The sequence below is a fragment of the Panicum virgatum genome, chromosome 7K, assembly GCF_016808335.1.
Source record: "Panicum virgatum strain AP13 chromosome 7K, P.virgatum_v5, whole genome shotgun sequence".
Taxonomy (NCBI): Eukaryota; Viridiplantae; Streptophyta; class Magnoliopsida; order Poales; family Poaceae; genus Panicum; species Panicum virgatum.
Genome location: NC_053142.1, coordinates 17,897,924 through 17,911,224, shown reverse-complemented (window position 1 = coordinate 17,911,224; position 13,301 = coordinate 17,897,924). Strand labels below are relative to the sequence as shown.

The 13,301-nt window shown below is 44.8% G+C and overlaps 1 protein-coding gene and 1 pseudogene across 1 annotated transcript; one reads left to right on the top strand and one right to left on the bottom strand.

The window, feature by feature from the left end:
* Positions 1–3,569: 3,569 nt before the first annotated feature.
* Positions 3,570–8,090, bottom strand: LOC120640382 (annotated as a pseudogene).
* Positions 8,091–11,032: 2,942 nt separating this feature from the next.
* Positions 11,033–12,163, top strand: LOC120639974 (protein FAR1-RELATED SEQUENCE 5-like). The gene is made up of 2 exons (XM_039915881.1): positions 11,033–11,822; positions 11,964–12,163. Exons 1-2 carry the CDS (start codon positions 11,033–11,035, stop codon positions 12,161–12,163), a joined length of 990 nt encoding a protein of 329 aa, XP_039771815.1.
* Positions 12,164–13,301: the final 1,138 nt, after the last annotated feature.

Below are 13,301 nucleotides of genomic sequence, written 5' to 3'. Positions count from 1 at the left end.
GCAGAGGTTCTAGGTGTTCAAGGCAAACGTCTAAAGTTCGTCGAGTCATTCAATGCCGTCGGGAACCCATAGTTCTGGCATGGCGACAACCAGTTTGCTGGTTAAGTATCGTGGCTTTAAAGCATATCCAAATTAGTGGTTTGCCTTCAACATTTCAAAAGTTTGAATCCAACATTTTTCTGAAAAATAGATCAACATTTAAAAGCAGTAGATTCAATAATTTTTTAAAAACATATACATTAACATTATGAAAAATACTACTATCAACATTTTTTATAATCTATCGTAACACCTTGAGAAAATGGATTCAACATTTACAAAACTCTAGATCAATATTTTTGAAAACAGATTGTTCATGTGTCTTCTTCTCGGCGACAGCGGCGGCGAGAGCGCAGCAAGCTGGGGGTGGTACAGGGGGGTGTGGATGGGCGAGCCTCCACTACGGCGGCACGTGAGGGCAGAAAGGGAGGCGGCGAGCGCACGAGGGTAGGAACAGTGGCGGCACACATGTTCCAACTATTTGCTCCATAGTGACTGGAGTAGTAGGGGGAATAGGTCCATGAATCGTATCATTAGGAAACACTTGTAAGCCCAATCCGTAAGTTGCCAGAGTGGATATATTCTTTGCTTTCACATATAGCTCACATGCTATCATGATGTTGATATCATCCACTGGGTGTCTTTTGCCATCGTCCGCTGGCTCGATCTCTTGGGGGGATCAAATCAACAGGCCTCGTGGATAACATCCAGCTACAACCTAGTGCCCCGCTTCTAGCTGAGAGTAACCTCCACTACCTGATTAACCCTTGTGTCCATCTCATCCTATAGTTGCTGCACTATTTTGTTCATCTCATCTTGTAAGGCACGGATTTTGTCATCTTGTTACGCCTTGCTTTTCCGATGAGTTTTGTATGTGCTATCACCAGCCCAAGCAACTCTCTATTGACTGGATGGTTTTAGTGTATTCTAGAAAGATTTTAATGTTCCCAAGGCTATATTAGAAAAAAATATAAACTTTTTGAGAATCTACCCTTATATACATATTAGAGTGTCAAAGTAAAACTTTTTGAGAATCTACCCTTATATACATATTAGAGTGTCAAAGTAATTCATTTCAAAATACATAATTAAAAGTACAATTGAATACTCTCACATGTGTAATAGTTATTACAATTATAATAAACTAAATTACCTCCTATAAAAATCTAAAAAATTTAATTATCACATGTATAATAATTATTATAGCAATTGTAAACTAAATAACCTGCTAACTACATCTAAACAATTTAATTCTCATATGTGCAATAATTATTATAAAAATAATAAATCAAATTATATGCTAACTATACCAAAAAACATATGTATAACAATTATAAATTAAATCACCTGCTAATTACATCTATAAAATTTAATTGTCACATGTTCAATAATAATTATAACAATAATAAACTAAATTACCAGCTAATTACATCTAATAGAACTATTTATCATATGTATGACAATTATAAACTAGATCACCTTCTAACTACATCTAAAAATTTAATTGCTAACTCATGGAGAAAATTGCTAACCTTTCTTAGCAAAAACAATTGCAAAAATCCCGCTCCCTCCCCTCACTCGGCTGCAATGCATAGTGCTGAGTTCATGGTAGCTGGGGCGTCTGGTATATATATAGGCGAGGGCAACAGGTTGCGGTACGGCCCGGTACTAATGTGCGGACATTAGTACCGATACTGACTCCTCGAGGACTAATGGTGAGGTCATGGTTCGACTTGGTACTAATAACTGAACATCAGTACCGGGTCGGGCCAAGTACAATAGCCCTCTATTTAGATCGGCCGTTGCAGCCCTCTGCAACAATGGGCGGTATATTTGCCTTGGATCAAAGGCCGGTTCTCTAGTAGTTCGAACACCAAAAAAACCAAGATTTTAGTTCGGTTTCAGTTTGGTTCGATTTGATTTGCGGGTTTTCAGTGTAAAAGTGCCCACCCCTATTGACATCCATCGATATGACCAGGGTTGCAATAGTGGTGAGATGGATGATACGCCTTCAACTTCAAGTTCATCATCAAGAACAGTGGTCTTACAACTGAGTTTAGCAACCTTTACACTGCGCAAGATGGCAAATGCAAGGGCGGATCCAACATCGCGGCAACCATCAAGCTGTATGACGACTTGCCAGTGAACGAGGAGGCGGCTCTTATGAAGGTTGTAGCCAACCAGCTTGTGTCAGTGGCGGTAGATGGAGGACACATGACATTTGAGTTCTACTCTGGTGGTGTGATGATCGGCTCTTGTGGCACAGGCCTAGACCGTGGCATTGCAGCTATTGGTTACACTACTCCAGTGCCCCCATCACCGCTGGTTAAAAATGGGTATCACCACTATTTTGGGGGTGTTGGATTTAAGTCGTGGTGATAGAGGGGCCATCAGTGCCGGTTCATAAACCGTTGGTTATGAGTGTGCCAACCATTCGTGATGAGTGCTCATCATCGCTAGTTTATAGCTAGAACCATCGGTGATGGGAATATCAACACCACAGGTTCAAGATACGAACCGACGGTGATGAGCACTCATCACAAACGGTTTGAACTGGCAATGAAGACCTTTTGCCCATAAAAAAATATATTCATATAATAATATTGTATCATTTGTACAACATATATAATATGTAATTATAGCAGCATGGGGTACAACCTGGGGTGAGAATGCATGGATTGTTGAGAATGGAAAAGGACATCTTGAATTTTTTTTTTAAAAAAAAGAGAAGGACATCTTGATCCGCTAAGAGGGGAATGTGTGGCCTTGCCATTAAGCTGTCCTACTCTACTGAATAGGCAGTTTCGAATGCCTACAAGGGATGCATGGCACTGACAGAAGGAAGCTGGAAGCAGTTTGCTTGATGCAAATATGTTGACTCGTTGCAGCTGGATTGTCTAGTATATACATATTGATTGTAAATCTAGCCTACAAGTTGTTGGATTCCAAGGGTTTGGCTACTGAGCTATTTCTTTGGAAAGCTACTACTAAGATTAGAAATTCCCCGATAAAGCTGCTGGTGCCAGGTAAACTCATATTGGCTAAAGTGAAAAAAGAAGAAAATGGTAGAGAAATTCGGCATGGTTCTCACTAAACCTCCATAATATCTAACAAGTCGAGTCTTATGTCTGTCATATAGAATACCAACACATAGAAAAAGGTCTAAAGAAACCAGTCCATGACTTAACATAAGTAAAATGCTATACCTCCAATTCCCTGTATGCATATCCTGTGGTTTTCCCAGTGAAAGGAGCATCATGTTCATTTGCTCCAAACAAAACATACATATTTTTATCTTGAACAAAACATACATGGATATAAAGAAACGGAAGTTTCATAACTAAAATTATTGTATGTTCCTAATGTTACAAGGTTACTAAATAGTTAAAGTACATGTAAGAAGATCTATGAGCTCCTTGTCCTTGTAGAGCACAGAGGCTCTTCACATTTAAATACAAGACACACAGGTGCTAGTGATAGCACTTACAATGCCGAATTGCTGAGTGCTGACACAACAAAATAACATTATGTGTTTAGTCTCCCACAACATTTTGGAAGACAATGCCACAAGGGCTAAAGACTGGTTATGCTCGCAAAGACATTCCGTATCACTAGACGTTTTTATCATTTAACATGATGAATACTTTGCCGCAAATTCGGCTATATTCTTGCTTGAGCTCCCTCCTTTCTGCATTGCCTCCTTGGCCTTCTGCATCCACTTAGCGGCGTTCCTCCTAAACTCATCCTTCCTATCCCCATCCATCACTTCCTTGATACACCGTTCAACCTCATCCCTTGTCACCAAGCCTTTCTCATCCTTGCGCACTCGCAAGCCCATACCCCACATGCTCTCCATGTATTTTGATATGGTTGCCTGGTCTGCCCAATGTGTCATTGCGACCATTGGCATGCCATTAGCTATTGCCTCAAGTGTTGAGTTCCATCCGCAGTGTGTGAAGAAACATCCTTCACATTCATAATAGTTGAATTAATCATTGGTAAAAACATGAACATAACTAATTTCTAGTTGCTAATATGGTCAATTCAGTTCATTTTTAGTTGGTCAGTTCAGTTCACTAATTGTTTTTTTATTCATAAGAATGTTCAGGGTTTTATTTTGTACCTGTAGCCTTGTGTGCCAGGACCTCAAGTTGGGGGCACCAGGAAACAATGAGGCCATGTTCCTTGCACTTTTCACGGAGTTGATCTGACAACTTGTGTTCCTCATTTGACCTCACAACCCAAAGAAACGGTTTGTCAGAATTGCAGAGTCCATTGCCAAGCTCCTCCAACTGTGTTTCGTCGTATTCGGATACAGTCCCGTAGGATACAAGGACAACGGAGCAAGGAGTCTGCTCGTCAAGCCAAGCCATACACGAGACATTGGTGGTGAATAGGTCGAAGCCGTATGTCTTGTTTGACGGAAGACGCTCATCATCCAGAAAGAATGATGGAAAGCATGGCACGATTGCCTTTGCGCGCCATGTTCGCTCCATGTAATCTGTTTCCTGCTCATGAGTTAACAAAGAAAGCATGTCAATAATCTTGTGAATTGTGATGTCCATTGCAATTTGCAAGACAGAACACGTGCAGTGAGTAGTCGATTTTTTTTGAACAAAACAACAAACAGATGGCCACGCTCACCTTTGGTTCGATGTCGCGGAACGAGTTGACGAGCACGCCGTCGGCGTCCTCCAGCCCCTCGAACTGCCGCAGCAACACCTGAGTGATCACGGGGCACCAGTCCGGTTTCGCGGCGAACGTCGGCACGTCGTCGGGCCCAAGTTCGCCGAGCAAGCCTCGCCTGGACAGCTCGGCGCCATCCATGACTGGCAGCGCGAGGCGCCCCGCCCACAGCTCGCCGTAGATGAGGTCCACGGAGCACGGCTGCGACAGGAACGCCGCGGCCGCGACGCCCGCCGCCTGCGCCACCCACCGCGCCCACGGGAGGTGCGGTCGTAGACCAGCACACGGACGGGCCGGCCCTCGGCGGTCTCTGTCACGACCCCAAAACACTGAGCGCGCTGAGCGCCGGCGCACGCATCGCGGGTGCCACGTGTTGGCTTCGCCGGCGTCCATCCTCGTACCACGTATCGGCCAGCCTCGTTCCATGCGCGCGCGACCTTATCCGCAACCAGGGCGTCGACCTAGAGCTCCTGCGTTCCTCTTTCCCCTCTTCTTCTTCCTTGAGCTTGAGCCGAGCAGAGCCGCCCCCGCCGGCGCCCCGACCAACTCCGGCCGCCGTTCTTCGATTCCGCGCGCCCACGGCCTCCTCACATCGCCCTCCACCTACTCCAAGCCTCCTCGAGCTCTCCCTCGCGTCTCCCCGGCCGGAATCGACGCCGCACTGGCTGGCCGCCATTGGAGCTCGCCAAAAGCTCCGCCGCCGCCGCTGTCGATTCGTCGTCTCCGGTGAGCCGTGGCTCGATTCCTCGCGTGGGAGCATCTCCCCCTTCTCCTCAACCCATTCCCCTCCTAATCCGGCCTTCCCTCTCGCCGTGCAGGGCCGCCGGCGAGCGCCTCCGCCTGCCTCCGCCCGTCATTGTCGCGCCGCCCGTTCCTCGCCGCTCTCTGCCCGCGCCGCCGCCGGTGAGCCTCGCTGACTCTGGGGCCGCGTGGTGCTTGCCTCCCAGTCCCCTTTCCGGCCCCTCCTCGCTGTGGCCGTGCCCATGCTGCGGTCAAGGCCCTGGCCTTGCCTTGACCCGGCCTAGGTGGGGCGCCTGCCTCCTGGGCCCACCAGTCAGTGGCTGGTGCGCTGTCCCTTGGGTGGATCTAGTATTTTTGCTGAGTTTTCTTTGTGCAGTAATCTTGTACATTGCGTAGAAAATTGTACAGACCTCGAAAAAATACAAAACTTATTTTGTTGGGTTTGTATTGCTCAGATCTACTTAGGAAAAATGTTGTTTTGTTTGTTATCTTGCTGTAGATTTACCTTTGAGTTAATGTTGCAATTGAGTTAATTGCTTAGTTATTTCTTTACTGCTCTAAAATGCCAAATCAAGTTTTGCTAGACTCCTTGTGAGATGTTCTTTCCAGTGGTGCAACTTCTTTCATGAATCTTGCATGTTGTGTCATTCAATCTTCATGCATTATCACTCTTACATAATAATCCATGGCATCTCACTAATGCATGCATCACATTTATGCATTATAGTGATCAAACCGTTGGAGGCCGAAACTGTAGAGCCCACCAAGTCCGTTGAGTCTGAACCCGGAGTCTAGTTCATGGTCAAGCCCGAAGCCAACCAAGGCAAGCAGCTAAGCATGATTCCTTGCTCCTATTTAATCTGAGTTAGTTAGTTATCTCACCGGGTAATGTTGGGTTATATATGTTAGGTATTTATTGCATTCTTGTACCTATCAGCGTACATTATCCTTCCTTGATTTGTTATCCCTATTCTTGGCACTTGTTAGTCAGTTAATTACTTAACCTGACTAGATGCTTAGTTCTGCTTAGAGTACTCTTTTTGCTCGCTAGAAAGATTAGATTGGAACATCACACCTGCAGGTTATCCTTGATCGCACTTGAGTAGTTGGGGTTTTGTTGGAGTACTAGTAACGAGATTCGAGTGGAACGGTAGGGCCTAAAGAATGTTGTCACATGGGCATAGTCCGCTTGGATCATCTTGGATCATTTAAGGACCATCCGTGGATGCCATCGACTTTGAGCATCTTTCCGTGCTACCACATATCCAAATAATGGTACGGATGAGCCAATTACCTTCTTTGACTTGATCGTTGAGGCCCGGTCCCATATGCATGGCCAAGGGGCTATGTAGAGAGGCTTAGGGGTGTCCCCGGTGGACCTAGGTTACTCTCCGCGCAAGCTGGGCGTACCCTCAACGATTGAGCCTCGTTGGGAATGGTTGACACGAGTACCCCCTTATCCAACTTGTCCGGTTGGGTGAGCCGCATGGTCCTCGCATCGTGTGGGTAAAGTAGTACACTCTTGCAAGGTTTTAATCAATTCGAATTGCCGTGTTCTCGGTTATGAGCAAGCTCTTGGTTCATCGAATTCCTCGTAGAGAATTTCGGTGTTGTCGGCTTTGGTTCGTATCACATCTACAATCATTTATATTTTATGCTACACTCTTAACCAACTAAAATTTAGTGAGGGGTGGGCAACAGTAATTAATTTTGCTATGTGATAGTCCAGAGAACTCATGCTTATGCAATAATTACTTAACCTTAAAACTTTTGTTGAGACTGTGCATGATCCTTGTTTAATTATTCGTGTAAGACTTGCGAGTACCTTTGTACTTAAGTTGCTTTCTAAACCTAGTTGCAAGTGAGCCGAAAGTGGTGTTCAACCACTTCTACCCTGCTGATCCAAATGCAGGGGAGGAGTAGGTCGTTGTGGCTGTGATGGTGTCCTTGAGCAAGTCACTATTATCTTAGTATGTTTTTATCGTAACCGAACTCCGTGAGAGCATGTAAATATAATAAATTCTAAATTTCTATTTAATATGGCTTTCGTAAGCCCAAGGCTTGTAATGGAAGTTAGTTTGAACCCTCCTATATCGAACCTGTATTGAACTCTGGTAATGTAAAACTGCTCTTGTGGTTCATCGGCACTGTGTATGCGATTGTATAACGGTACATGTGCTTAATCCTGGGCATGTGGCAAACACGTACCGGGACTACCGAATTTGCGATCATTTTAGGTGAATTATGTTGATTAAGTACCTCTAAGTTGTGGATTAACACGTGGCGTGTCGAGAGACGGACACGTGTTAACTCTCATCTTAATGGATTAATCAATAATTTTCACCTAAACCGAGTGCAAATTGGACGGTTCTCACAGTCTCGGAGCAGAGCATCTCCGCCAGTGTCTCCGAGCCGACGGACTCAAGGCGGCGGCAGTACTCGGCGAAGTCGGGGCACACAGCCATGCCGCCATCATTGAAGCCGTCGGAAATGGCGGCGACGCGGAAGGGGCTGGGCGGAGGTCGAGCCGTGGTGGAGAGGACATAGCGGGTGGTGACGAGCGTGGGGCAGACGCCGTGGTACGCGAGGCGGCAGCCGAACTGGAGCATCGAGTTGGTGTGGCCCTGCGCTCCTGGGACCAGCAGGACCAGCACGTGCGCGCTGCGGCGGGAGTGGGTCTCCTCGTTGGAGGCGGCGGAGGAGGAGGATGAAGAGGAAGACGAGGTGGTGCTGGCGCTCGGGCCCCTCATGGCGCATTGGTTTGGCTGGCTTCTTGCGGCGATGAGGTGTGTCGTTGTATGCGGCGGCGTTTGGGAAGCTAAATAGTGGTGGCGGCCGGGCAGTGGAGTGGTGCGCAAGGTTCATATGCGTGGACTGGTTGGGAAGCTCCTTTGACTTGTAGGCTTCCTCGGTTCCTCCTCCACTTCGTTGTTGCTTCCTCCATCACTTGGGGCCTTGGTCAACATGCAACACAGCAACCTGGACGGCCGCAGCCTGCTTAGCTTGTTTGTTGGCAGTGTGAAGTTCCATGTGTTTGGAACTTTGCCATTTGAATCTGTATTGGAAGCAGCCGATTGGTTAAGAGGAAATATTTGAGGTGATGTTCCCGACGATCATTGTGGAATCCAGCGGCCATAAAAAGTTTGGACCCGGCTAATTTATGGCCGGCCGTAATATTACCCCAGCGCGGCACATTCTTTTTTAGAAAATATACTATATTTGTCACTTTCCTATTTCGGTAACCCCCGTTTCCACCGTTTCCTCATGAACCCACTCTCTTGTTTTGTGCCAACCAGGGTTGCACGAGCCAAAAACCCTACGGGGCCAGCCACAAAAACCCTTTCTCCCCTCCCATGGCACCCGTGAGCCCCCGCTAAAAAAATGCTTCGGCAATTCCGCCACCACAGCCGCCGCCACCAAAAAGAGGACTGCAAGAAAGCGACGGCGACATAGATGAGAAAAAGCAAAAATAGATCCGCGAGAAAGCCTTTTGCGTATAAACAAAGGTTGATCTACCGGGAAGCTAAAAGCCTGATGAGGTACATATACACAGATCCAGAAAGACTTTTATATATGTGTAAAATCATCTGTGATTCGCTTTTTTTAGTGACTGGCAACACAATAGGATTCGACAGGAAAGCACACATCTCCCCCAAGAACACAACCCCCCCCCACACACACACAAATTTGTCTGTTTCTGATGCTGAAAAAGTTGCTTTCCACAAAAATTAAGCTGCATGTGTTGAAAATTCTGAACTGATGTGGTGGATGCGCCTTGTTGCCTCAACTCCATGTGGTGGATGCGTCTTGTTGCCTCAACTCCGTATGTACTGTTTTGTAGACCTCATTGAAAGGAACAAACCTATTAGTGATTTTGATGCTGGCTTAGGAAGAAAATCTGAATGCAAAAAATGAAGAATTGCCTAAACATAAACATGATCTGCCTGTTTGGGGGTACATTATTGCCTCAAAAACTGTCTTATATTGCTTTCATGCATAAATGAAAGAGGACATGATTTGAATGAACAAAACATGATCTGAATGAAAAAAATGCAGAATTGCCTGAACATAAACATGATCTGCCTGTTTGGGGGTGCATTATTGCCTCAAAAACTGTCTTATATTGCTTTCATGCATATATGATGCTGCTGTCTAACCACAGGTTTGTGATTTGTGCAGTTCAGAGATTAGAGGCGAAAAAAAGAGAGAAAAGCAGGACAATAAAATGGATCTAAATGAACTCCCACCGGAATTTGATTATGATTTCCTGGATTGCTCAGATGCAAATCCTTCATATTGCACTCAAGCAATTGAAGCTTCGGGGCAGGGACTAGTGCATGACATTGTGCAAGTTACGGATTAGTAAGTTTTGCCTGCTTTGGTCAATATTGAAGCTGCTGTTGGCAATTTTAATGTAGCTGAAAAACCTGAAGATGTGCAGACAATTGCTAATAACACCCAAGGAGTAGAGGATATGGAAGAGGTTTGGTCAACACCTCCAGTGTCGTACACTGGACAAACCATTTCAAGTAAGCAGGAAGCTAGGGAGTTCTACAACTCATATGCAAAAAGGATTGGTTTCTCAATTCGTACAAGCACTTCACGGCTATTAGGTTTAACGCGGGAGCAGCGGAAAGTCCTATTTGTTTGTAACAAAGAAGGTCATGGGAGGAAAGCAAAAGAGGGGGATCCAGCTACTGAATCTGATGACAACAATGATGAAGGAGGGGGGGTCTGAAACTGAGAATAACAACAAAGGAGATGGCAATGAAGATGCTGAGAAGATAAAAAGTTGGATGGTCGAAAGAAAAGGAAAAGGGAGAGGATACATCATACATATTGCAAGGTGAGGATGGTTGTCAAACTGATTGCTGATAGATGGCATGTCATTTTCTTTGCTCCAGATCACAACCATGACCTTATTGTGAAACTTTCCATGAAAAAGTCCATGAGGTCTCACAAAGGTATCCCTAAGGAAGAGAAGGATTTTATTGCCTTGTTGCATGGTTGCAACTTAAGCACTGGGCGCATAATGCAGCTGATGAATGAGTTCTATGTGTCTACGCAGCTAGTTCCATATGAAGGGAAGGATGTTGGCAACTTCCACTCCACCATTTGGAGAGCAGAAAAATACAAGGACATGCAAGAGACTTTAGACTTCTTTAAAGAGCTAGAACACGAAGATCCTGAATTTTTCTACAAGATCAAACTTGATGATGAGCACAAGGTTGAGAGCTTGTTTTGGGTTGATGGAGCAGCTTGGCATGCTTACATTGAGTCATACCATGATTGTGTGTCTTTTGATGCAACCTGCATGACAAATATGTATGATATGCCTTTTACTCCCTTCATTGGGATCAATAGGCATGGGCAGTCTTTTATGTTGGGTTGTGCCTTCCTAAGGGACGAAAAGACGCCTAGCTACACATGGTTATTTGAAACATTCCTAGAGGCAATGAAAGGCAAGGCACCGGTGAGCATTATCACCAACCAAGATGCTGCTATGAGAAGTGCAATTGCTTCTACATTTCCAAATACAAATCACCAAAACTTCCACTAGCACATTATGGACAAGTTTACTGGTATGATAGGTCCTGTCCTAGACGAGGATACAGAGCTGGAGGAGGGCTTCAAGGAATGCATGAATCACACTGTGACTCCGGATGAATTTGAAGCAGCATGGGCACCTATGGTGGCCAAGTATGGTTTACAAAACAATGTGCATTTTCAACGCCTATATGCGATCAGGAGCAGTTTTGTGCCAGCATACTACATGCATTGTTTCTACCCGTTTTTGCAATCCACTCAGAGGAGAGAAGGTTTCAATGCTGTGCTAAAGAAATATGTGAACCCAAATATGTCTGTTTTGCACTTTGTGAGGCAATACCAAAAGATTCAAGACAAGTGTTTGGGTGTGCAAGATGGGCAGGACTTCAAGACGAATGATAGGAATCGGCGGAGGTGCTCTAGATACCCTATTGAGAAACATGCATCTGCTGTGTACACTAAGAACCTATTCTACAGGTTCTCAAAAGAGTTTGAAAAGACAGCGGAATATGATGTGAAGCCTAAAGGCCAATTTCAATTTTGGCTAGTCCCTAACAACTATGTCTATGGCTATGGCAACAGGACGTATTTAGTGACTGCACTTGAGGATGAGGGGAACTATTACAGTGAATGCAGCAAATTTGATAGAGATGGCATAATTTGTTGCCACATTATGAAGATACTAATAAGGTTGGGTGTGAAGGCAATACATGAATGCTACATTCTAAAAAGGTGGACACAAGAAGCTATTCCTGAAAATGAAAATGCTAATTCTAATGCACATTTGCCAGCTGATTTCATAGCCCGTGGTATGCCCTTGAACAATCGAAAAACTTTGTGGTTCACCAATCTGTCTACAACATTTGCAGCTTTGGCGGTTGATGGGTGTGTTTCAAAAGAAACTTAAAGTCTTATGGACAATCACATCAAAATGATACGCTCTGAGCTAGATGACATCAAAAAAAGGAGGCCTAGCAGGCAGAAGGTCCGTGCAAATCCAGAGCCTTCCGGAGTGGCTAATATGTCTATTATTGTTGCTAATGGTACTGCTGCTAGCACACATGGTGTTGTTGCTCCTGATCTTGAACTGCATTCTGGTCCATCTAGTGAGGTTGGTGTTGAAACTACAGGTGTTTTGCCAGCAATATAGGCAGGTACCAAAAAAATAAATAAAATAAAAAAGCCTACTGCAGTGCCCTCTAGTTGTGTTCCACAGATCTTGAAAAATACTGCGCTCATGTTGTTGGTGCTGGCACGATGACGAAGACCATGGGCAATCCACTGAGATCAAGAGTCAAAGGACGCAAGAAGGAAAAAAGGCTTAAGAAGGGGATGAATGCTCAAGTGAAGAGGAAGAACAAGTGCAGCATTTGCAAGTCCAGTGATCATAATGCTGCAAGATGCCCACAGAAAGTTGGTGAAAAACTAATGGAATCGGGAGGGGCTGCTCACTACTACACAAATGGTCTTCAATCCTTTATATTTGTCCCGGCTGGTATTGGACACGGGACTAATATGGACATTAGTTCCGGTTCCAACGGCTTGGGGATGAAAAGAGTCTTTAGTCCCGGTTAAAGCCACCAACTGGGACTAAAAGTCTATCTTTAGTCTCGGTTGGAGCCACTAACTCTTTAGTCCCGGGGGTACAATCAACCCGGACCAAAAGGCTCTCTACGGGTTACTACAGAAGGAAGGCATCACATGTAGAGTCAGATCTGCTACGTAGGTGGGATGGTAAGGAACCTGCATATAAGCAAGAGGTCTTGGGTTCAATTCTCATAGGGCGCAAAAAAAAATTTCACGTCGCGAACCCTTTGGTCCCGGTCTCGTGTGATACTATTTTAAATATAAGAAATATACATTGTGAGATGAACATTTATGATGAACCTTCTAGTACCAGAAATATTATGTTGCAAGGATCATTTGGAGTTTTAGTTAGCTAAAACTGAAAAAGTCTGAGTTATATGTAATGACAAACACGTGTTTTAAATTTGATGTTAAAGTTTGGGATTTGGCAAAAATACGTGACGCCATGGTTTCCTCACGAACTTCTAGTTTTGGCTGTCTATGTACATCCACCAAAGTCAGTAAAGTTAGTAAAACTTTCTACCCGCCTTCAAAAGAAACTCAAAAGAAAAATATAATCCGCACAAACCAACTTTACCACCACCCAGTGACTGGGTCACTGGGTCTGTGGGTCATTTCAAATTTGTGTACAAAGTACAAGCACCCGTTGACGAAGATATAAGCAGATATGCAAATAACAAGTTTAAACCTCTTGGTAGTTG